Source organism: Mobula hypostoma, chromosome 7 (assembly GCF_963921235.1).
Source record: "Mobula hypostoma chromosome 7, sMobHyp1.1, whole genome shotgun sequence".
Classification (NCBI taxonomy): domain Eukaryota; kingdom Metazoa; phylum Chordata; class Chondrichthyes; order Myliobatiformes; family Myliobatidae; genus Mobula; species Mobula hypostoma.
Window position 1 is genome coordinate 179,608,918 of NC_086103.1, and position 24,970 is coordinate 179,633,887.

At 44.4% G+C, this 24,970-nt stretch overlaps 1 protein-coding gene across 3 annotated transcripts in view; it reads right to left on the minus strand.

Annotated features, from left to right (window-relative positions):
- Window positions 1-24,970, minus strand: part of capn5a (calpain 5a) — a 164,730-nt gene that overhangs the window by 61,938 nt on the left and 77,822 nt on the right. For all 3 annotated transcript variants that reach the window (XM_063054644.1, XM_063054645.1, XM_063054643.1), the window contains exon 4: window positions 20,980-21,188. In XM_063054644.1, the coding sequence (XP_062910714.1) occupies window positions 20,980-21,188 (209 nt within the window). The remainder of the gene's footprint in view (window positions 1-20,979; window positions 21,189-24,970) is intronic.

Below are 24,970 nucleotides of genomic sequence, written 5' to 3' on the forward strand. Positions count from 1 at the left end.
GAATGTGAGTGAGCTACTTAATGAGTACATTGCTTCAACATTTGCCAAGGAAAAGGACATGGAGGACCAGGAGATCAATGTTGAATTGAATTGAATTGACTTTATTACTTACATCCTTCATACACGAGGAATAAAAATCTTTACATTACGTCTCCGTCTAAATGTGGAATGTGCAATTTATAGTAATTTGAAATAAATAGTATGTACAACAGGATAGTCAATATAACATAGAAATACAGTTGTGTCAGCATGAATTAATCGGTCTGATGGCCTGGTGGAAGAAGCTGTCCCAGAGCCTGTTGGTCCTGGCTTTTATGTTGCGGTACCATTTCCCAGTTGGTAGCAGCTTTGTCCACCTTTGGTCCCCACCTGGTACTCAGCTCTCACCTGTGGCTCCCCGTAGCTGTTTGCATGCAACAGCGGCCACACCCTGGGCAACGGCTTCGACAAGCCGGCTAAACCAGGTGAGGGTAGCCGACGGGTCTCAAACCCTCGGTGAGATAGGGAGTTGTCTATCCCAGCATGTGAAGACAGACTCCGGCGGATTGAGCGGACGAGACCAATGGAAGGTCCAACGATCAAGAAGGTGGTCTCTGTAAGCGTCGTGGAACGTGTAGAGCAGGACAAGACACAGAAGACATCCTGGCCATCCACTGCGCCTAGTCCCATCTCCAGCCATCTAGACTCTGTCTTGCCACTGGATCCAGATGGGAATTGGGAAGAGAGAGTGAGGCTGACGCTGCGCAACTCTCTCTCACTTAAATCCAAATCACGCGCTAGTCTCGACACCATCATTATGGTGTCGAGGTCCTCATCGACGTCAACGATGGACGAACAACAGCAGCTGGAACAGTTTGTGGTTGGGGTGACTCAGGTTCCCAATAATCCTTCGGGCCCTTTCTACACAGCTGTCTTTGTAAATGTCCTGAAAAGTGGGAAGTTCACATCTACAGATGCGCTGGGCTGTCCACACCACTCTCTGCAGAGTCCTGCGATTGAGGGAAGTACAGTTCCCAGACCAGGCAGTGATGCAGCCAGTCAAGATGTTCTCAGTTGTGCCCCTGTAGAAAGTTCTTAGGATTTGGGAGCCCACACCAAACTTCTTCAACTGTCTGAGATAAAAGAGGTGCTGTTGTGTCTTTTTCACCAAACAGCTGGTGTGTACAAACCACGCGAGATCCTCAGTGATGCTGATGCCGAGGAACTTAAAGCTGTTCACCCTCTCAACCCCAGATCCATCGATGTCAATGGGGGTTAGCGCGTCTCCATTCCTCCTGTAGTCCACAACCAACTCCTTTGTTTTTGTGACACTGAGGAAGAGGTTGTGTTCTTGACACCACTGTGTCAGGGTGGTGACTTCTCCTCTGTAGGCTGCCTCGTTAGTAAGTTTGCAGATCTACCAAGACTGGTGGAGTTCTGGATAGTGTAGAAGACTGGCAGAGAATACAGAGTGATGTAGATAATTTGCAGATATGGGCAGAGATATGGTACATGGAGGTTAATCCAGATAAATATGAGGTATTGCATCTTGGTAGGGCAAATGCAAGGAGACCATAGAACCATAGAAACTACAGCACAGAAACAGGCCTTTTGGCCCTTCTTGGCTGTGCTGAACCATTTTCTGCCTAGTCCCACTGACCTGCACACGGACCATATCCCTCCATACACCTCCCTTCCATGTATCTGTCCAATTTATTCTTAAACATTAAAAAAGAACCCGCATTTACCACCTCGTCTGGCAGCTCATTCCATACTCCCACCACTCTCTGTGTGAAGAAGCCCCCCACTAATGTTCCCTATAAACTTTTCCCCCCTCACCCTTAACCCATGTCCTCTGGTTTTTTTCTCCCCTTGCCTCAGTGGAAAAAGCCTGCTTGCATTCACTCTATCTATACCCATCATAATTTTATATACCTCTATCAAATCTCCCCTCATTCTTCTACGCTCCAGGGAATAAAGTCCTAACCTATTCAACCTTTCTCTGTAACTGAGTTTCTCAAGTCCTGGCAACATCCTTGTAAACCTTCTCTGCACTCTTTCAACCTTATTTATATCCTTCCTGTAATTTGGTGACGAAAACTGAACACAATACTCCAGATTCGGCCTCACCAATGCCTTATACAACCTCATCATAACATTCCAGCTCTTATATTCAATACTTTGATTAATAAAGGCCAATGTACCAAAAGCTCTCTTTACGACCCTATCTACCTGTGACGCCACTTTTAGGGAATTTTGTATCTGTATTCCCAGATCCCTCTCCACTGCACTCCTCAGTGCCTTACCATTAACCCTGTATGTTCTACCTTGGTTTGTCCTTCCAATGTGCAATACCTCACACTTGTCAGTATTAAGCTCCATCTGCCATTTTTTAGCCCATTTTTCCAGCTGGTCCAAGTCCCTCTGCAGGCTCTGAAAACCTTCCTCACTGTCTACTACACCTCCAATCTTTGTATCATCAGCAAACTTGCTGATCCAATTTACCACATCATCATCCAGATCATTGATATAGATGACAAATAACAATGGACCCAGCACTGATCCCTGTGGCACACCACTAGTCACAGGCCTCCACTCAGAGAAGCAATTCTCTACCACCACTCTCTGGCTTCTTCCATCGAGCCAATGTCTAATCCAATTTACCACCTCTCCATGTATACCTAGCGACTGAATTTTCCTAACTAACCTCCCATGCGGGACCTTGTCAAAGGCCTTACTGAAGTCCATGTAGACAATATCCACTGCCTTCCGTTCATCCACTTTCCTGGTAACCTCCTCGAAAAACTCCAATAGATTGGTCAAACATGACCTACCACGCACAAAGCCATGTTGACTCTCCCTAATAAGTCCCAGTCTATCCAAATGCTTGTAGATTCTGTCTCTTAGTACTCCCTCCAATAACTTACCTACTACCGACGTTAAACTTACTGGCCTATAATTTCCCGGATTACTTTTCGATCCTTTTTTAAACAACGGAACAACATGAGCCACTCTCCAATCCTCCGGCACCTCACCTGAAGACAGCGACATTTTAAATATTTCAGCCAGGGCCCCTGCAATTTCAACACTAGTCTCCTTCAAGGTCCAAGGGAACACCCTGTCAGGTCCCGGGGATTTATCCACTTTAATTTTCCTCAAGACAGCAAGGACCTCCTCCTTTTCGATCTGTACAGTTTCCATGATCTCACTACTTGATTCCCTCAATTCCATAGACTTCATGCCAGTTTCCTTAATAAACACAGACGCAAAAAACCTAGTTAAGATCTCCCCCATTTCCTTTGGTTCCGCACATAGCCAACCACTCTGATCTTCAAGAGGACCAATTTTATCCCTTACAATCCTTTTGCTCTTAATATACCTGTAAAATCTCTTTGGATTATCCTTCACTTTGACTGCCAAGGCAACCTCATGTCTTCTTTTAGCCCTCCTGATTTCTTTCTTAAGTATTTTCTTGCACTTCTTATACTCCTCAAGCACCTTATTTACTCCCTGCTTCCTATACACATCATACAACTCCCTCTTCTTCTTTATCAGAATTGCAATATCCCTTGAGAACCAAGGTTCCTTATTCCTATTTATCTTGCCTTTAATCCTGACAGGAACATACAAATTCTGCACTCTCAAAATTTCTGCTTTGAAGGCTTCCCACCTACTGGTCACATCCTTACCAGAGAACAACCTGTTCCAATTCATGCTTTTTAGATCCTTTCTCATTTCTTCAAATTTGGCCTTCTTCCAGTTAAGAACCTCAACCCTAGGACCAGATCTATCCTTTTCCATGATCAAGTTGAAACTAATGGTGTTATGATCACTGGAACCAAAGTGTTCCCCTACACAGACTTCTGTCACTTGTCCTAACTCGTTTCCTAACAGGAGCTCCAATATTGCATCCCCTCTAGTTGGTCCCTCTATATATTGATTTAGAAAACTTTCCTGAACACAATCTTTAACAGTGTTGCTGAGCAAAGAGATTTGGAGTCCAAGTTCATAGCTCCATGAAAGTATCGACACAGGTCAATGAAATGGTTAAGAAGGCTTATGGAATGCTTACATGAATTAGTTGAGACATTGAGTTCAAACGTTAGGAGGCAATGTTGCAAATTTATAAAACTTTGATTAGGCTACCTCTGGTGTATTGCATACAGTTCTGTTTGCACCACTATAGGAAGGACGTTAAGGCTTTGGAGAAGGTGCAAAGGTGGTTTACCAGGATGCTGCCTGTTTAGAAGGCATGTGCTGTGATGAAAGGCTAGACAAACTTGGGTTGCTTTCTTTGGCGCGATGGAGGCTGAGAGGAGATCTGATAGAGGTTTGTAAGATTGCTAGACAACCTGGTGACCTGTTGGGGCACTCTTTGAGAGAAAGGTAGTGCAGTCTGATAGTCATAGTCATACTTTATTGATCCCGAGAGAAACTGGTTTTCGTTACAGTTGCACCAACCAAGAATAGAGTATAAATATAGCAATATAAAACCATAAATAATTAAATAGTAATATGTAAATTATGCCAGGAAATAAGTCCAGGACCAGCCTATTGGCTCAGGATGTCTGACCCTCCAAGGGAGGAGTTGTAAAGTTTGATGGCCACAGGCAGGAATGACTTCCTATGACGCTCTGTGTTGCATCTCGGTGGAATGAGTCTCTGATGTGCTTTGGAAATTAAAGAAGAAAAACTCAGTTTATTAAAGAAGAAAGATGCGTAGCAAGACAAATATAGCTCCTCCTCGTTTAACGAAGGACACTTTTGATGACAGCATTTCTGGTTGATTGGCCACTCTTCAAGAATACGCTCACGTTTTCATTTCTTTTTCCCCGGCTTAAAGCCACATACAGCTGACCATGCTGGAATACTGGTTTCTCCAAATAAATCAACACATTCTCCATGGTTTGACCTTGCACCTTATGTATAGTCATAGCAAAGCATGACTGTATCGGGAACTGGCTCTGTTGAAGAGGGACACCTTCCCCTTCTGATAAATTAAGAGTAATTCTTGGGATCGTGACAATGTCATTTTTGAACGCACCAATGTTTATCTCTGCTACGATGAGATTGTCGTGCAGTTCTTCCACCATCACTCGTGTTCCATTGGTGGATCCCAGTTCCTCACTGAAATGATGGGAGATCCCCTCTTCAATTCCAGTTTATGTGGTGGCAATCCAGAGAGTTTGACCGAATCAAGGAATTCTGTTGGAAAATGAGTGGCGTTAGCTCCTTCATTTATGGCATTGAAGGAACAGTATTCTTTCATCATTCCAGGGAAGCGTCTAATGCATGTGAAGTTTATTTTTCACATCATTTCATTAAGAGGAACCAAGACAGAATTCCTTGAGAACAGTTCTGCAGGATTGTTGAATGTCGGGTAGATGAAATCAATGCATTCTTCCATAGTTTTTGCTGGCCGGATCATACCTTCAGGTAATTCGATGTCATCGTTTTTATTTTTCTCAATTTTGTCTTCTCCAACACCCAATAAAAACTCAGAATAGCGTCTTTCTTCCTCACTCAATTGCATGTTTCTCTTCAATTGAAACTTGATGGAGCTTCTCCATAAGTAGGATTTTCTTATGCATGAATTCTCCACATCAGCATCATTTCCGCGTTTCACAACTGCTAGAAGCTGATGGAAATCGCCACAGCAAATGGTCAAAATACCCCCGAAGGCCTCATTCTTGCCACATACATCACAAAGAGTCCGGTCCATGGCTTCGAAGCTCTCCCTCCTAATCATGGGGTACTCATTCCAGACAATAAGCCTCGCATTTTGGAGTAAATTTGCAATATTGGTATTTTTATCGATGTTACAAAGGGCATCTTCATTGACTTTGAGGGGTATTTTGTATCTTGAATGCGCTGTCCTACCACCAGGCATCAATGTTGCTGCAACACCTGATGATGCTACAGCAATAGCAACACCTCCATCTCCTCTAACTTTAGCGAGGATCAAGTTGATGATAAAGGTCTTGCCTGTTCCTCCTGGTGCATCAATGAAAATCATTGAAGAGAGATTCCTTTCTGGTGTCATCTCTTGACGATAATGTCCTCCTTCTCTTTCCATGCGGCATAATTAGGCTGTCCATATATTTTTAACCTTGATGCTTGATAGAAGATACGAGGCAGTAACACCAAAGCCTCCAGGATGCTGATTTTTCTTGATGATGTGGTTGGTGCTCTCCTAAATGGACATGATAGCCCTGCCCTATTGCTGCTGTGAGCATCATGAGGTGCTGCTGAGGCTGGCCATGCGCAGGCATCGTGGTGTCGCGTCGCGGTGTCCATGAAAGGTGGAATCGGCTCTGTGAGCATCGTGAGGCACTGCTGAGGCTGGCCGTGCGCACGCGTCATGGTGTTGCATCGTGGCTTCCATTAAAACTGGAATCAGCTCGGGTTGTGGAAAGCGGGGCCTGTTGATTGACGAGTGAGCAATTTTATACGAATATATAACCCTGAACTTTGCATGCATTCTGTAAGTTAGCGCATTTTAAGTCAATTTAGTCAAAAAAAAGTGTCGCTGTAATGCACTGTTTGCGCTAATTGGAGGTCACAAACAGACAAACAGAGCATGAGAATTTTAGTCGTATATAGATGAGAGGCATAGATATAGTAGGCAGGGAGAATCGATTTCATAGAGTCAGAGAAAAGTACAGCACAAAAACGGGCCCTTTGGCCCATCTAGTCTGCGCCAAAACTATTTAAACTGGCTACTCCCATCAACCTGCACCGGGACCATAACCCTCCATATCCCTACTATCCACGTACCTATCCAAACTTCTCTTAAATGTGAAAATCTAGCTCGCATGCACCACTTGTGCTGGCAACTCATTCCACACTCTCACAATCTTCTGAGAGAAGTTTCCCCGCATGTTCCCCTTAAATTTTTCACCTTTCACCCTTAACCCATGACCTCTGGTTGTAGTCCCACCCAACTCAGTGGAAAAAGCCTGCTTGCTTTAACCCTATCTATACCCCTCATAATTTTGTATACCTCTATCAAATCTCTCCTCAATCTTCTACGTTCCAAGTGCTAACCTATTTAATCTTTCCTTATAACTGAGATCTACCAGATCCAGCAACATTCTTGTAATTTTTTTTCTGTATTCTTTCAACTTTATTTACATCTTTCCTGTAGGTAGGTGACCAAAACTGCACACAATACTCCAAATCAGGCCTCACCAACATCTTTTATGACTGTCTCTACCTGTGACCCCACTTTCAAAGAATTACATTCCAGTATTCCCAGATCCCTTTGTTCTTCCGCACTTCTCAGAGCACCACCATTCATTGTGTAAGACTTACCCTGGTTGGTCCTACTGAAGTGCAATACCCTGCGCTTGTTGCATTAAATTCCATCTGCCATTTCTCAGCCCATTTTCCCAGCTGGCTCAGATCTGCAAGCTCTGGTCATCTTCATCGCTTTCCACCACTCCTCCACTCTTGGTGTCATCTGCAAATTTCTCTAACTTCTGTTAATGCCCCTCTTCCCCTTCTTACCCCATCCTTAATTTTTTTTCTCTCTTTCCCTCTCACAATAATTCCTTGCCTGTTCTCCATCTTCCATCTTCCACTGGTGCTCCCCTCCCCCTTTCTTTCTTCCAAGGTCTTCCGTCTTATGATACTCCCCCTTTGTATCCCTTGTATCCCTTTTGCCAATCAACTTCCCAGCTCTTGGCTTCATCCCTCCCCTTCCTGTCTCCTCCTATCATTTCGGGTCTCCCCCTCCCCCTTTCAAATCTCTTGCTATCCCTTTTTTACATTAGTCCTGATGAAGGGTCTCGACCCAAAACGTCGACTGTACTTCTGTCTATCGATGCCGCCTGGCCTGCTGCGTTCCACCGGCATTTTGTGTGTTTCTCCTCTGTAATCTGTATCGAGTCCATGCTGCTTTGGTTCACTTCTATGGATTCTGTGTCTGTCTCCAGAATAAATACAGATGCAAAAGAATATTTAAGAATGCCCCTATCTGGCTCCACACATGGATTACCATTATGGTCATCCGGAGGACTAACTGCTTTCCCTTGCAATCCTTTTGTTCTTAACATATCTGTAGAATCCCACAGGATTCTCCTTCACCTTGTCCGCTAGGGCAACTTCATGCCTTCCTGACTTCTTTCTTAAGCACAAACACGAGAAAATCTGCAGCTGCTGGAAATCCAAAGCAGCATATACAAAATGCCAGAGGAACTCAGCAGGCCAGACAGCACCTATGGTAAAGATTAATCAGTCGACGTTTCAGGCAGAAGAAGGGTCTCGACCCAAAAAGTCAACTGTTTACTCTTTTCCATGGATGCTGCCTGGCCTACTTATGTCCGCCAGCACGTTGTGTGTTCTGCTTCTTTCTTAAGTGTTCTCTTGCATTTCTTGTATTCCATAAGCACTTCATTTGTTCCTACTTGCTTATACCTGCTATGTGGCTCCTTTTTTCTCTGAACCAGGGCCTTAATATCTTTTGAAACCAATATAACTAAACTTGCTATATTTACCTGTTACTCTGACGGGCACATACAAGCTTTGCACTATTAAAATTTCACTTTTGAAGGCTTCCCATTTACCAAGTATACCTGTGCCAGAAAACAGCCTGTCCCAGTCCACACTTGCCAGATCATTTCTAATACCATTAAAATTGGCCTCTCTCCAATTCAGGATCTCAACCCGCAGTCCAGACCTATATTTTTTTCATATTTACTTTGAAACTAATGGCATTGTGATCACTAGGTACAAAGTGTTCCCCTGCACAAACTTCTGTCACTTGCCCTGTCTCATTCCCTAGTAGCGGAACAAGTATTGCACACTCTTTCATTAGGACTTCTTCATATTAATTCAGGAAACTTTACTGAACATGTTTAACAAACACTATCCCATCTAGTCATTTTACAGTATGGGAGTCCCAGCCAATATGCAAAAAGTAAAATCACTTACAATAACAACCTTATGTTCCTTGCAACACACATCAAAGTTGCTGGTGAACGCAGCAGGCCAGGCAGCATCTGTAGGAAGAGGTGCAGTCGACGTTTCGGGCCGAGACCCTTCGTCAGGACTAACTGAAGGAAGAGTGAGAAAGGAATTTGAAAGTTGGAGGGGGAGGGGGAGATCCAAAATAATAGGAGAAGACAGGAGGAGGAGGGATAGAGCCGAGAGCTGGACAGGTGATAGGCAAAAGGGGATACGAGAGGATCATGGGACAGGAGGTCCGGGAAGAAAGACAGGGGGGAGGGGACCCAGAGGATGGGCAAGAGGTATATTCAGAGGGACAGACGGAGAAAAAGGAGAGTGAGAGAAAGAATGTGTGTATAAAAATAAGTAACAGATGGGGTACGAGGGGGAGGTGGGGCCTTAGCGGAAGTTAGAGAAGTCGATGTTCATGCCATCAGGCTGGAGGCTACCCAGACGGAATATAAGGTGTTGTTCCTCCAACCTGAGTGTGGCTTCATCTTTACAGTAGAGGAGGCTGTGGATAGACATGTCAGAATTGGAATGGGATGTGGAATTAAAATGTGGGGCCTACTGACTCTCACAGCTATCCGGACTATTCCTCTTCTTGCAAAAACGCCATCCCCTTCTCGCAATTCCTCCGTCTCCACCGCATCTGCTCTCAGGATGAGGCTTTTCATTCTAGGACGTTTGGGTGTTTTTGATTTGCTCTTTAGTTGGTTCAGCACAACATTGTGGGTCAAAGGGTCTGTTCCTGGGCTGTACTCTTCGATGTGCTCTGTTCCATGTTCTAACGCATTTGAGTTATAAAACTAATGAAGCACCAAATCAGGACCTTCGGCCCAACTCATCCATGCCAGCAAAGGTGCCCACCTGACCTAGGCCCGTCTGACTTTAGGGGCCAGAAGTCAGAGTAAGAAGGTGGGTGGAGGGGAAGAAGCTCAAGCTGACAGGTGATGGGTGGGACTAGGTGAGGAGGGGAAAGTGGGTGGGTGGGGAAGGCGGGAATGAAGTGAGAAGCTGACAGGTGATAGGTGGGACCAGGTGAGGGGGGAAAGTGGGTGGGTGGGGAAGGCAGGAATGAAGTGAGAAGCTGACAGGTGATGGGTGGGACCAGGTGAGGGGGGGTGGAAGGTGGGTGGGTGGGGAAGACCAGGATGAAGTAAGAGCTGACAGGTGATAGGAAGGACCAGGTGGGGGGGGGAAGTGGGTGGGTGGAGGCGGGGATGAAGTGAGAAGCTGACAGGTGATAGGTGGAAAAGGTAAAGGGCTGAAGAAGGAGGAATCTGATAGGATTATTGTTTTACCTCATTCTACATCAATGCACTGTGTAATCTGATCTATATGAACTGTTTGCAAAACAAGTTTTTTTTATTGTACCTTGGTACATGTGACAATAATAAACAAGTTTACATATCACTTTCTGCCTCAGCGGTCTATAATCTGATGGTATAAAAATTGGCCCGATGAAGGGTCTCAGCCTGAAACGTCGACTGTTCATTTCCCTCCATAGATGCTGCCTGACCTGCTGAGCTCCCCCAGCATTTTGTGTGTGTTGCTCAAGATTTCCAGCATCTGCAGAATCCCTTGCATTTATTATTTGACCATTACATTCCCCTGTTTCAGTAAGATGGACTCTTGACATCGGTTTGCCTTGCCATTACCTTGCACCTTATTGCCTGCCTGCACTGCACTTTCTCTAACTGTAACACTCTATTCTGCATTCTGTTACGGTTTTCCCTTGTATCACCTCAACATACAGATGTGATGAGATTATCTGTTCGAGTGGCATGTCAGACAAAGTTTTTCACCAACACATGACAATAATAAACCTACAGTACAGTGCAAAAGCTTTAGGCACAAATATACAAACAACAGGAATTCTGCAGATGCTGGAAATTCAAGCAACACACATCAAAGTTGCTGGTGAACGCAGCAGGCCAGGCAGCATCTATAGGAAGAGGTACAGTCGACGTTTCAGGCCGAGACCCTTCGTCAGGACTAACTGAAGGAAGAGTGAGTAAGGGATTTGAAAGTTGGAGGGGGAGGGGGAGATCCAAAATGATAGGAGAAGACAGGAGGGGGAGGGATGGAGCCGAGAGCTGGACAGGTGATTGGCAAAAGGGATATGAGAGGATCATGGGACAGGAGGTCCGGGAAGAAAGACAAGGGGGGGGACCCAGAGGATGGGCAAGAGGTATATTCAGAGGGACAGAGGGAGAAAAAGGAGAGTGAGAGAAAGAATGTGTGCATAAAAATGAGTAACAGCTGGGGTACGAGGGGGAGGTGGGGCCTAGCGGAAGTTAGAGAAGTCGATGTTCATGCCATCAGGTTGGAGGCTACCCAGACGGAATATAAGGTGTTGTTCCTCCAACCTGAGTGTGGCTTCATCTTTACAGTAGAGGAGGCCGTGGATGAGGCTTTTCATTCTAGGACAAGGGAGATGTCTTCCTTTTTTAAAGAAAGGGGCTTCCCTTCCTCCACTATCAACTCTGCTCTTAAACGCATCTCCCCCATTTCATGTACATCTGCTCTCACTCCATCCTCCCGCCACCCCCACTAGGAATAGGGTTCCCCTGGTCCTCACCTACCACCCCACCAGCCTCCGGGTCCAACATATTATTCTGCGTAACTTACGCCACCTCCAGCGGGATCCCACCACTAAGCACATCTTTCCCTCCCCCAATCTCTCTGCATTCCACAGGGATCGCTCCCTACACAACTCCCTTGTCCATTCGTCCCCCCCATCCCTCCCCACTGATCTCCCTCCTGGCACTTATCCGTGTAAGCGGAACAAGTGCTACACATGCCCTTACACTTCCTCCCTTACCACCATTCAGGGCCCCAAACAGTCCTTCCAGGTGAGGCAACACTTCACCTATGAGTCAACTGGGGTGATATACTGCGTCCGGTGCTCCCGATGTGGCCTTTTATATATTGGCGAGACCCGACGCAGACTGGGAGACCGCTTTGCTGAACATCTACGCTCTGTCCGCCAGAGAAAGCAGGATCTCCCAGTGGCCACACATTTTAATTCCACATCCCATTCCCATTCTGACATGTCTATCCACGGCCTCCTCTACTGTAAAGATGAAGCCACACTCAGGTTGGAGGAACAACACCTTATATTCCGTCTGGGTAGCCTCCAACCTGATGGCATGAACATCGACTTCTCTAACTTCCGCTAAGGCCCCACCTCCCCTTCATACCTCATCTGTTACTTATTTTTATGCACACATTCTTTCTCTCACTCTCCTTTTTGTCCCTCTGTCCCTCTGAATATACCCCTTGCCCATCCTCTGGGTCCCCCCCCCCTTGTCTTTCTTCCTGGACCTCCTGTCCCATGATCCTCTCGTATCCCCTTTTGCCTATCACCTGTCCAGCTCTTGGCTCTATCCCTCCCCCTCCTGTCTTCTCCTATCATTTTGGATCTCCCCCTCCCCCTCCCACTTTCAAATCCCTTACTCACTCTTCCTTCAGTTAGTCCTGACGAAGGGTCTTGGCCTGAAACGTCGACTGCACCTCTTCCTACAGATGCTGCTTGGCCTGCTGCATTCACCAGCAACTTTGATGTGAGGCACAAATATACAGCTAGGGCGCTTGCGATGTTTTCACAGTACTGTATTTGTCAACGTGAAGAGGAGAGCGAGTTTGTAAATCAAAAGGAGAAATATTTCACCCGGACACCGAGTCCATTTGGAATGCACAGCCCCTGGAGACTACTGGAAGCAGGCAAGCCCACAACATTTTAGTAGTATCCAGCCAAACACTCGAATCCCCAAGCATAATGTTAATGGAAACACATAGAATTCCTGTCAAAAGAATCTATGCAAGATTGCGGAGAGTGAGGTCCGGAGCTGTGGGAGAGAAAGGCAGAGGGCCTGCTGATATCTGCATGAAGAATGAGGGGAGATTTGATAGAGGTATCGCTATGGTAAATGCATGCAGGGTTTTTCCCACTGAGGTTGGGTGGGACGAGAACTAAAGGTCATTGGTTAAGGGTGGAAGTTGAAGTATAGTTTTCTTCTTTCAATTGTTCTTTCTTTCCTCTCCTTTCTGTAAGTGTATACCTCAGATAAATATTATGTGGAGATTTGTGACAAATATGATTATATGATATATATGTACAGTATCTGAAATACATCTTATGGAAATGTTTGTTTGATGATGAAATTCAATAAAAAATAAATTACAAAAAAAAATATTTCAGGTTGTAGTGAGTAAGGCCTGGAGTTATGACCTGAATATTAATGGACCAAGTATGGGTAAATGGGATTGGTCTACATCGATGGATCAACATGGGCACGAAGGACTGAATGGCCTGTTTCTGCACTGTATGAAAATCCTGTAGCTACAGGAAGACTGAAACGAGATACCAGAGAAGTGATAAGCATTTACAGACAGGGAAAGAAAAATCAGTGGTGCAGATAATGATCTTTCAAATAACCAGTCTTTCTGGTTTGTGTCACAACTGCCCCAGTACTGATGAAAGCACAGCATTTTCTCCATTTATATTAAACCGGAACTGATAACTTCACTCAACTTCAACTACCCATTCAGTGAACTCTTCGCACAACTAGTGGACTCACTTACAAGGATTCCTCGCCTCATGTTCTTGATATTTATTGCTTATTTATTTATTATTATTTTTCTTTTGTTGCCTTTTGCACATTGGTTGTTTGTCTGTCCTGCTGGGTGTGGTCTTTCATTGTTTCTATTATGGTTCTTAATCTGGCTGGCAGCATCAGCACTGCACTTTGAGGTGAAAGGTCCCAGGTTCGAATACGGCCAGCTCCTTGCACATGGCAAAAAATGCTGCCCATTGCGCCACGAGGAGCGAAAAGGAACACCAATTATGGCTCTTGGATTTATCGAGTATACCCACAAAAAAAAACAAATCTCAGGGTTGTACTATATGGTGATGTATAGTACTTGAACTTTGATAATAAATTTACTTCAAACTTTTTGAATCCATCCTGTCAAGCAATCCTAATGTATTTTTAGAACATTTGCCATGGAAACAAAAAGGGGAGAAACCTGGATTCATTTACAAAATGTTCAGTATTCCCACATGCATCATCGTTTTCCAAGCTGAGTATGTAACTGAGTTCAGAGCTGGCGCAGTCACTGTGAAATTCAGCTGAAGGGAAAAGATCAAGAATTTTAACCATCTAACGCACCCTTACACAGATCACAACTCCTGCTTCTTGTTAATTATATGGTGTTTCTAATGTCCTGCTAGCAATAAAAAAAAAACTGCTTCCCCTAGTGGCTGCTCTCCAGTGTTTGGTCCCTGGAAGACCAAGACTTGCCTTTGTCTGCGGCTGACCCATTGTAAGATTTATTGAGATACAGTGCGGAATAGAGCCTTCCAGCCCTTTGAGCCGTGCCGCCTCGCAACCCCCGAATTAATCTTGAACTAATCACTGGATAACTTACAATGACCAATTAGCCTACTAACCGGTCGGTCTTTGGGATATAGAAGGAGCAAACCCATTGGGCAGGATGTACAGACTCCTTACAGAAGAAGCCAAAATTCAGGAACTATTGTGTGTTTGTTCTTGGCTCCAAGACAACATTCCAAGCACCATCAATCTTCAGGCCATGACACTCAGGGACTTGTGCCAATATTATTTTGTGACTGTATGCGCTATCGTAACTATAAGTGCTGTGTGTGTCTGTACCTGTACTGTGCTTTGCACCTTGGCTGCAGATGAACAATGTTTCATTTAGCTGTATACATACGTATGGTGGAATAGCAATAAACCTGAACTTGGAAGAACGTAGTGTTTCTGTTTAAAGTCTGAACTGAAAGTTGGCTCAAGGATTGCTTCTACCCTACTCTTATCAAACATTTGAATAGACCTCCCAGGTAGTAAAGTTAAATTCTTGATCTCCCAATTTAAGCCGTTGTAGCCCTCACACTTTATTTGTCTACAGGCATCAGACTTCCTCTGTAACTGTAAAACTACGTCCTCTATTCTTTTCACTGCCTAGATTCCTTGTTTGGTAAGTTTTGGGTGGCACTTTACAGTACCAGCGACCCAAGTTCAATTCCTGCTGCAGGCATTTGAGGAGTTTGTTTGTACTCCCAGTGACCACATGGATTTTCTTCAGGTGCTCTGGTTTCCTCTCACAATCTAAAGACCTACTGGTTGGTAGGTTGGTGGTCATTGTAAATTGATCTGTGATTAGGCTAGGGTTAAATCAAGGGTTGCTAGGTGGCACAACTCGAAGGGCGGAAGGGCCTATTCCACACTGTATCTCAATAAATAAAGTCAAAGTAAATTAATTACTAATGTATATCTATGTCACCGTACACTAACCTGAGATTTATTTTCTTACAGGCATTCACAGTAGAACAAAAAATTAAAACAGAATCCATGAAAAACAACACATGAAGACTGACAACCAATGTGCTAAAGAAGACAAATGTGCAAATGCAAAAATGAAACAATGAGTATTAATAATGATAATAATAATAATAAAGTAAATAAATAATACTGAGAACACGAGTAGTGGAGTCCTTGAAAGCGAGTCCATAGGTTGTGGAATCAGTTCAGTACTGAGTTGGGTGAAGTTAGGGAGAGTTTTCCTGTGATGTATCCAGTACTTTTTGTATGCTTTTCCATTCTTGGACTTTGGTGTGTCCATACCAGGCTGTGATGCAACCAGTCAGGTTACCCTCCACTGTACATCTATAGAAGATGAATCCGAATCCAGATACACATATTAATGCAATTAGAAAGAGGGCATGCCAGCAGCTATACTTCATTAGAAGTTTGAGGAGATTAGGTATCTCACCAAAGACTCTAGCAAATTTCTCCAGATTTACCATGGACAGAATTCTGACAAGTTGCATCACTATTTGGTACGGAGATGCCAATGATTAGATTAGATTATGATTAGATTATGAGGACACGCAGTCCTCTTTTATTGTCATTTAGTAATGCATGCATTAAGAAATGATACAATGTTCCTCCAGAAAGATATCACAGAAACACAAGACAAACCAAGACTAAAAAAAACTGACAAAAACCACATAATTATAACATATAGTTACAACAGTGCAAAGTAATACCGTAATTTGATAAAGAAGACCATGGGCACAGTAAAAAAAAGTCTCAAAGTCTCTTGAAAGTCCCACCATCTCACGCAGATGGTAGAAGGAAGAAAACTCTCCTTGCCATGAGCTTCCAGCGCTGCAAACTTGCCGATGCAGCACCCTGGAAGCACCCGACCACAGCAGACTCTTGAGTCTGTCCAAAAACTTCGAGCCTCCGACCAGCCTTCCAACACCGAGCACTAAGCACCATCTCTGCCGAGCACTTTGACCCCGGCCCCAGCAACAGGCAACAGGCAATAGGCAAAGTCGAGGATTTGGGGCCTTCCCGTCTGGAGATTTTCGATTACACAGTAGCAGCGGCAGCGAAGCGGGCATTTCAGAAGTTTCTCCAGATATTCCTCCAACGTCTGTCTCCATCAAATCAGGATTGTGCACGGCATCCTACCTACAAATACTATATCATTTCGGAGCGGCCGCGCCCACAACGTCGCGCCGCCATCTTCTCTTCCCCTCCCAGATGCACCAGATCTTGGTTTTATTAGTAGAGGCATTGAGTTCAAAAGTCAGGAGGTTATGTTACAACTTTATAAAATGCTAGTTGGTCCATATCTGGAGTATTGCATACAGTTCTTGTCGCACTACAATATTGAGGCTTTGGAAAGGGTGCAGAAGCGATACCAAGATACAGCCTAGTTTCGAGGGTGTGCTATCATGAGAGCCTGGACAAACTTGGGTTGTTTGCTCTGAGATCTGATAGATGTTTAGAAGATTATGGGAGGCATAGACAGAGTGGACAGAAGGCATCTCTTTCCCAGGGTTGAAATGACCAATACTAGAGAGCATGCATTGAAGGTGAGAGGGGTAGGTTCAACCATTGCTCTGAGCAGGAAATTTTTACACATCCTGACAACTACGTGGCACTTTAATATTAACATTATATATAAAAAAAATTAGCTGCATGGCAACAAAGGTAACGTGTGAGAGCATTTCAGCGACTGCATGGCCACGCACCTACACAGCTTAGTGAGAACAGTGCCCGCATGTCCCCTTTGACCTTTTGCCTTCTCACATTAAAGCTATACTCTCTAGTGTTCAACACTTCAACCAATGTAAAAAAAATACCAGCTATCCACTCTGTCTATGCCTTTCATAATCTTATGAACTTCTGTCCGGTCTTGCCTCACCCTCCGATGCTCCACAGAAAACAACCAAAGTTGTTGCACGCTTGACCTCATGCTCCCTGTTATAATCTTGCACTTTGTCTATAATTCCTCTATACTGCTACACTTGTGAGCGTGAGTGATGATAAACCTGATTCTGATATAGGTCTCTCTTGTGGAGAGAGAGTGGGAAGGGGGCAGGGAGACTGGAATCACGGTTGGAAAAAGGAGATGGAGAGGGGAGGGAGCAGGAAGGACCAGAGAGACATTCTGTAATGATCAATAAACCAATTGTTTGGAATCATATTACCTTGCCTGGTGTCTCAGGGCTGGGTGTGTCTGCACCCGTGTCAGGCTCCCTACAGCTGCACTCCTCCTCTGCCACCTGTCCAACACTCCCCTTGCGGGGCCCCACCCTCGCCATTCCCAACATCCTTTGCTTGCACAAGATTTACAAACTCCCTCTCCGTTCCGTGTTGACAAATACAGTACTGTACAAAAGTCTTAGGCACTCTGGCTATACTGTAGACCAGTAGTGAACAGTATACAAGGCAAACTTGTCACTGTATCTCAGTACAGGTGACGATTATAAACCAGTTCCAACCTTGATGCACCTATGGAATAATCTGCTTGGATGGAACATATAAAAACATTTTTCAACGTACCTCAGTGACAATAACAAGCCAGTAAACTATTCCCTCTCCATCACTCTGTCTTCCGAAGATAGTGATCTTCAAATCCAAGATAGTGCTTCAAATTTTTTTTCACTGCGTCTTGGTACATGTGACAATAATAAACCTTGACCAATTTCCCAATAATCCAAGACATAATGGGCTGAATTGCCTTTAGAAACATAGAATAGACAACCTACAGCATAATACAGGCCATTCAGCCCACAAAGCTGTGCCAAACATGTCCTTAACTTTGAAATTACTTAGGGTTACCCATAGCCCTCTATTTTTCTGGTCTCCATGTACCTATCCAGGAGTCTCTTAAAAGACCCTATCCTATCAGCCTCCACCACCGTCACTGGCAGCCCGTTCCACGCACTCACCACTCTCTGCAGAAAAAACTTACCCCTGACATCTCCTCTGTACCAGCTTCCAAGCACCTTAAACCTGTGCCCTCTCGTGTTAGCCATTTCGGTCCTGGGAAAAAGCCTCTGACTATCCACACAATCAATGCCTCTCATCATTTTATACACCTCCATCGGATCACCTCTCATCCTCCATCTGTCCAAGGAGAAAAGGCCAAGTTCACTCAACCTATTCTCATAAGGCATTCTCCCCAATCCAGGGAACATCCTTGTAAATCTCCTTAACCCTTTCCATGATTTCCACAACCTTCCTATAGTGAGGTGACCAGAACTGAGCATAGTACTCCAAGTGGGGTCTGACCGGGGTCCTACATAGCTACAACATTAACTTTTTGCTCCTAAACTCAGTCCCATGATTGATGAAGGCCAATGCACCGTATGCCTTCTTAACCAGTCAACCTGGGCAGCAGCTTTGAGGGTCCTATGGCCTCAGACCCCAAGATCCCTCTGATCCTCCAAGAGTCTTACCATTAATACTGTATTCTACCATCATATTTGACCTACCAAAATGAACCACTTCACACTTATTTGGGTTGAACATCTACCACTTCTCAGCCCAGTTTTGCATCCTATCAATGTCCCGCTGTAACCCATGACAGCCCTCCACACTACCTACAACACTCCCAACCTTGAGTCATCAGCAAATTTACTAACACATCCCTCCATTTCCTCATCCAGGTCATTTACAAAAATCATGAAGAGTAGAGGTCCCAGAACAGATCCCTGAGGCAGACCACTGGTCACCAACCTCCATGGGAATATGACCCATCTAAAACCACTCTTTGTCTTCTATGGGCAAGCAAGTTCTGGATCCACAGAGCAATGGCCCCTTGGATCCCATGCCTCCTTACTTTCTCAATAAGCCTTGCATGGGGTACCTTGTCAAATGCCTTGCTGAAATCCATATACACTACAACTATTGCTCTACCTTCATCAATGTGTTTAGTCATGTCCTCAAAAAATTCAACGAGGCCCATAAGGCACGACCTGCCTTTGAGAAAGCCATGCTGACTATACCTAATCATATTATACCTCTCCAAATGTTCATAAATCTTCTCCATCAACTTACCAATCACTGAAGTAAGACTCACTGGTCGATAATTTCTTGGGCTATCTCTACTCTCTTTCTTGAATAAGGGACCAACATCCGCAACCCTTCCATCCTCCGGAACCTCTCCCATCCCCATAGAATGATGCAAAGATCATCACCAGAGACTCAATTTCCTCCCTCGCCTCCCACAGTAGCCTGGGGTACATCTCGTCCAGTCCCGGTGACTTATCCAACTTGATACTTTCCAAAAGCTCCAGCCCATCCTCTTCCTTAATATCTACATGCTCAAGTTTTTCAGTCCGCTGTAATTCATCCCTACAATCATCAAGATCCTTTTCCACAGTAAATACTGAAGCAAATTTTTCATTAAGTACCTCTGCTAACTCGTCCCATTCCATACACACTTTCCCACTGTCACACTTAAATGATCCTATTCTCTCACATCTTATCCTCTTGCTCTTCACATACTTGTAGAATGCCATGGGGTTTTCCTTCGTCCTGTCCACCAAGGCCTTCTCATGGCCTCTTCTGGCTCTCCTAATTTCATTCTTAAGCTCCTTCCTGCTGGCCTTATAATCTTCTAGATCTCTATCACTCCCTAGCTTTTTGAACCTTTTGTAGGCTTTTCTTTTCTTCCTGACTAGATTTATTACAGCCTTTGTACACCACGGTTCCTCTACCCTACCATCCTTTCCCAGTCTCATTGGAACGTACCTATGCAGAACGCCACGCAAGTATCCTCTGAACATTTGCCACATTTCTTCCGTACATTTCCCTGAGAACATCTGTTTCCAATTTATGCTTCCATGTTCCTACCTGATAGCCTCATATTTCCCCTTATTCCAACACTTTCTTAACTTGTCTATTCCTATCCCTCTCCAATGCTATGGTAAATGAGATAGAATTGTGATCACTATCTCCAAAATGCTCTCCCACTGAGAGATTTGACACCTCACCAGGTTCATTTCCCAATACCAGATCAAGTACAGCCTCTCCTCTTATAGGCTTATCTACATATTGTGTCAAAAAACCTTCCTGAACACACCTCACAAACTCCACTCCATCTAAACCCCTCGCTCTGGGGAGATGCCAATCGATATTTAAAATCTCCCACCACGATAACCCTGCCTTTCTGGTGCGCTGGATGATTCTGTCTTTACTGATGGTCAGAAGGAGGCAAACAGTGCAGATTGCTGGACTATACCGCAGGGTCTGAAAGAGGTAGCTGAAGAGGTTGTGGAGACATTAGCAGTCATCTTTCAAGAATTACTAGATTCTGCAATGATTCAGAAGGATGGGAGACTCTAAAATGTCACTCCACTCATTAAGAAGGGAAGGATGCTAGAGAGAGGAAATTATAGGCCTGTTAGCCTTATGTCAGTGGTTGTGAAGATGTTAGAATCTATTATTAAGGTTTTGGGGTACTTGGAGACACATGATAAAAAAGGCCCTAGTCAGCATGGGTTCCTTAAGGGGAAATCTTGCCAGACAAATCTGTTGGAATTCTTTGAGGAAATAACAGGCAGAATAGACAATGGAGGTTGTATACTTGGATTTTCAGAGGGCCTTTGACAAGGTGCTGTACATGAGACTGCTTAACAAGATAAGACCCCGTGGTATTACAGGAAAGGTAATAGCACGCAAAGAGTAACCTAAAGGCTTTGTTCTGACATTCACTTACTTGGCATAAGCCTTCTCCACCAGAGCACTCCAGAACTCATTCTTGGAGTTAGAGTGACAGTAGATGAGCTGCCCATTGAGTGTTGGCAGGCGGTCATCGATCACCACGTCCACCCACTCTCCAAAGCGCCAGAAACAGAAGTGGAAGATACCCGCGTAGTTGTTGGGCTTGTCCACGGCCCATTCCTGCTCTTTCCAGTTCGGGATTACCTGTGATCCCACACAAAAACAAAATCGCACACAGATTAGGTTGGGGTCAGAAATTTAACATCAGTCAACAGCTTCTCAGTGAGCCTACCTTTTTCTATTCCCTCCTTCCCATCATTCCTCACTGCCACAAAATTGTCCTGTGCAGTTACTGATGCCAAGAATCACTTCCACTGAGCATAAGAAATCATAGTGAGAAAAATCCATATAGACACTTATACGCTCCTCCTCATTCAATAAGGTCGTGGCTGATCTTTTACCTCAGTGCCTTGTTTCTGAGTAAACCTTTCTCCTCAATTAATATCCAACAATCTACAGGTATCTCCCTCCATCTCCTGTTGGGTAGACAACACAGAGCAATACAGCACAGGAACAGGCCATTTGGCCCACAATGTCTGTGCTGAACATGATGCTGAATTAAATGAGATTAAGAGAGATTAAGTTAAGTCTCTTCGACATGATCCCTATTCCCCCACCCCAACCCCATTCCATAAGACCATAAGACATAAGAGCAGAATTAGGCCATTTGGCCCACTGAGTTTGCTCTGCCACTTTCATCATGGCTGATCCAATTTTCCTCTCAGCCCCAAATTCTCCCTGTATCCCTTCATGTCCTGACCAATCAAGAATCTATCAACCTCTGCCTTAAATATACATACAGACTGGGCCTCCACAGCTGCCTACGGCAAAGAATTCCACAGATTCACCACTCTCTGGCTATAGAAATACCTCCTTGTCTCCATTCTAAAAGGACACGTCTCTATTCTGAGACATGAGAAAATCTGCAGATGCTGGAATTTCAAGCAACACACGTAAAAGTTGCTGGTGAACACAGCAGGTCAGGCAGCATCTCTAGGAAGAGATCTCTAGAAAAGTCCTGATGAAGGGTCTTGGCCCGAAACGTTGACTGTACCTCTCTCTATTCTGAGGCTGTGTCCTCTGATCTTATACTCTCCCACCATGGGAAATATTATCTCCTCTATCAAGGCCTTTCATCCTTCAATAAGTTTTCATGAGGTCATCCCTCAGTCATCTGAATTCTAGTGAATATAGGCCCAGAGCCAAACAGTCTTCATATGACAAGCTGTTCAAACCTGGAATCATTTTCTTGAATCTCATTTGAAACCTCTCCAGTTTCAGCACATCTTTTCTAAGATAGGGGGCCAAAACCTCTCACAATACTTCAAGTGAGGCCTCACTAGTGCTTTAGTAAGTCTCAATATTAGATCCTTGCTTTTATATTCTAGTCCTCTTGAAATGAATGCTAACATTGCATTTGCCTTCCTCACCACAGACTCAACCTGCAAATTAACCTTTAGGAAATCCTGAACAAGCACTCTCAAGTCCCTTTGCACTTCAGTTTTTTGTACTTTTTCTTCATTTAGAAAATAGTCAACCTTTTCATTGCTTCTACCAAAGTGCATGACCATACACTTCCCAACAGTGTATTCCATCTGCCATTTCTTCATCCAATCTCCTAATCTGTCCCTCTGTAGCCTCTCTACTTCCTTAAATCGACCTGCCCATCCACCTATCTTGGTATCGTCTGCAAACTTTGTAACAAAGCCATCAATTCCTTCATCTAAATCACTGACATAAAACATAAACAGAATTGATCCCAACAGACCTCTGTGGAGACCACTTGTCACTGACAGCCAACCAGAAAAGGCTACCTTTATTCCCATTCTTTGCCTTCTATCATTCAGTCACTGCATTAACCATGACAGAATCTTCCCTGTAATACCATGGGGTCACAGCTTGTTAAGCAGAGTCATGTGTGGCTTGTTAAGCAGACCTTCTGAAAATCCAAATACGCAACATCAACCAATGTTCCTTTGTCTATCCTGCTTATTATATCTTCAAAGAGTTTCAACAGATTTGTCAAGCAAGATTTTCCCTTGAGGAAACCAAGCTGACAATGGTCTATTTTATCATGTGCCTCCAAATACCCCAAAACTACATTCTTATCAATCGTCTCCAACATCTTCCCAACTGCTGAGATCAGACTAACTGGCCTATAGTTTCCTTTCTTCTGCCTTTCTCCCTTCTTGAAGAGTGGAGTGACATTTGTAAGCTTCTGATCTTCCAGAACCATTCCAGAATCTAGTGATTCTCGAAAGATCATTACTACTGCCTCCACAATCTCTTCAACCACCTCTTTCAGAACCTGGGGTGCCCACCATCTGATTCAGGTGACTTATCTACCTTCAGACCTTACAGTTTCCCAAAAACCTTCTCCCTAGTAATGGTAACTTTACACATTTGATGACCTCTGACACATGGAACTTCCACCATACTGCTAGTGTCTTCCACAATGAATACTTATTCAGTTTGTCTGCCATTTCCTTGACCCCATTTCGACCTCTCCAGCATTATTTTCCAGCAGTCTGATATCCACTCTCACCTCTCTTTTACACTTTATGTATCTTGGGATCCTCTTTAATATTATCAGCTAGCTTACTTCATATTCCATCTTTACCTTCTTAATTGCTTTCTAGTTGCCTTCTGTTGGTATTTGAAAGCTTCCCAATCCTCCAACTTCCCACTAATTTTTGGTCTACTATATGCACTTTTGTTGGCTTTGACTTCTCTTTTTAGCCACAGTTGTATCATCTTGCCTTGAGAATACTCTTTCCTCATTGAGACGTACATATCCTGTGCCTTCCAAATTGCTTCAAGAAATTCCAGCCACTGCGACTCTGTCGTCATCCTTGCCAGTGTTCTTTTCCAATCAACTCTGGCTAATTCTTCTCTCATGCTTCTGTAATTCCCTTTGCTTCATTGTAATACAGATACATCCGACTTCAGCTTCTCCTCAAATTTCAGGGTGAATTCGATCATTTTATGATCGCTGTTACGTACCCCGTAACTGGGTTGCCAAACCAGCAGAAATGGATCACTCAGTTGGAGTCTGGATTACTAGAACTAAGAAAGTTTTATTAAAGAAACAAGCAACACAGTACTCTAATCAAAAGGATAATGAATGCAACAGTTCAGCAATGATAAACATACATGTACACAGAATTCAGATAACAGGATCAATCAAGCTCTGTCGTTGTCTAGGGGTAAATGACCAGTTTCAAAGTGACGCAAGGTTCAGTTCAATTTAGTTCAGTTCAGTTCGCAGTAATCGCTGCCGTGGCGATGGACAGTGGGGGGGGGGGCGGGAGAGAGAGAGCAAAACGAATGAATATTCAAGGCTTCCACACAGACCTTCGCAGTCAGCTTTCGGGCAAGTCCTTTGTGATGTCATCTGAGGTCACCGACCGTGACCCCTCCGTTTCCAGATACGATCGTTTCCCTGCGGTGAACCCAACACCCAGGCAAGGGTGGACACACACCAGGTTCCCACCGATCGTGCCTTTCCACCCTGAGCGTCTATGGCTTGATCCTGTGACCAGCCGTCCAAAAGCTTCCCACCGACTTGTGAGAGACGCACCGCTTCCAGGGTCTCATTACCTCCGGTATCGTGTGTGTCCTGCCTTAGCGAACCTGTCCCTTTTTATCCCCCTGCTGGGGTATCACCTGTCCATCACTTCAAACAGTTCAGGGTTCAAAGGGGGAGCCGATCTTGACAGCTCTCCTTCCCCTTCATTAACATCTCCAAATGCTGCTCCATTGTTTTCCTTATCTCTCTCTCTCCTGAAGACAGGTGGCAGACCAACTGCTGATCCCACTGGTGCCAGCACAGGACAGCTACATCTTAATCTATGTGTATTCTCGTCACATCGCTTACTCCAAGGGTTTTTATCTTAAGCTCTTCATATAATGGTGGGTTAAAGTAT